Source organism: Echinococcus granulosus, assembly GCF_000524195.1.
Source record: "Echinococcus granulosus chromosome Unknown EG_S00520, whole genome shotgun sequence".
Taxonomy (NCBI): domain Eukaryota; kingdom Metazoa; phylum Platyhelminthes; class Cestoda; order Cyclophyllidea; family Taeniidae; genus Echinococcus; species Echinococcus granulosus.
In genome coordinates, this window is record NW_020170899.1 from 1,475 (window position 1) to 2,911 (window position 1,437).

Genomic DNA, 1,437 nt, shown 5'->3' on the forward strand with positions numbered 1-1,437 from the left:
GGCTTCATTTGATGCTTCTTCAGTTCGTATATTGTGAGGCGGATTGACTTTTAATTCGTCAATCTGCATGTGTTGCTAGGTCACCCACTATTGGACGGTTGCTAATGCTGAAGCTGCTGTGATCATTGTCCGGTCTGAGTAGGTTGAGCCAGCCTGCTGCTGTTTCCGAAAGAGGTGCTGTCTTCTGTCATGTGGCCAGTTCAATTGAGGGAATAAGTGCCGTTTACTTCTTACTGGAGAAAAAGATATATAAACGACGGATAATGATGAATGTTCTACTAACCGTTGCTGTGGCTAAGCTCATTTTTGGAGGTACTGAGTGAATGACCAAAATCTGATCAGTTGTGCGAGGAAAATACAAGCCATAACTGTGCGATTTTTCTAAACACATTCCAATTTTTACCATTGGGAACCAATTAATTGCATTCTTCTGTCTTGAGTTCTGAAAAATTTATTCTAATGATAGGAATTTGTATGAATTGAATTATATATGATCACAAGACAAAAAAATAATAAATCAGAATAGTTCAAAGTTTGTCTTAGGAAACCCTACTAATGGGAATAATCTGATGATCACACAAACCTATTCATCGTCTACCTCATTATTTAGTTTATCCAACTCTCGGATTTATGGTGTGAGTCGACTGCTGATGAATTTTTGATGCACGGCATTATGGTATCTATATAACAAAGACAAACAAAGCGAGTTTATCCGATCTCAGGAGCTCGAACGGTGACAAACACCTTAATAGAAAGTGCGCTTGCGCATTATGCAATATGGCAAGTAGTCAGGGGAAATATGCAAATGTTGCTTTGATTGAATGTCCAACCAACTCCAACCGATGTATTCATATCACGAAGTTGAGAAAAACAGCTTTTCAATGAGTCAGCACTCTTCTGCACAAATGACATTTCACTTCACAAGCATGAGTATATTTTGTGAGTTTACTAAATAAATGAATGTTAACTATAAATTTGTTGCAGAATTCTGCCAAATTTGCTGTTATTCCATTGTTTGGTGTGTACCACCTTCATTTACTTTAGCTTATTCTTGACTTACTACCCACAGCATATAGGAGTTAATAAGGTTAAATTAAAAAAGAAGTTGCTTACTTTCTTTTCCCTAATTTTAGGGCTTAGCTTATCACTGCAGGTCTTACGGAAACTTCACACAAGCGCTATGAACTCTGGACACAGTGGTGCTGTTCCTCCTAAGCCTTTCTTATTATTACTACAAACTGCGAATCCGTATCGAGTAGTCTTTGATCGAGACAACGTTCCGGTACAAAAAATGAAGATGCTGTCATCATCGCTACATGACAGTTTCATGCGAGTAAGGAAAAATAATTTTGCAAACGACGCAGATGTATGCCATTTATATGGCCTAGCTGTAAAACTGTCAATTAATGAAAAAGCGCCATTAGTAATTCCATTGCC

At 37.8% G+C, this 1,437-nt stretch overlaps 1 protein-coding gene across 1 annotated transcript; it reads left to right on the top strand. All coding sequences in view use genetic code 11, as the record gives it.

The window, feature by feature from the left end:
- Positions 1-266: 266 nt before the first annotated feature.
- Positions 267-1,215, top strand: EGR_11212 (hypothetical protein; the record flags this gene model as incomplete). The annotated part of the gene is made up of 2 exons (XM_024500459.1): positions 267-312; positions 1,154-1,215. The coding sequence occupies 2 exons, from the start codon at positions 267-269 to the stop codon at positions 1,213-1,215; spliced, it is 108 nt and encodes a 35-aa protein (XP_024345127.1).
- Positions 1,216-1,437: the final 222 nt, after the last annotated feature.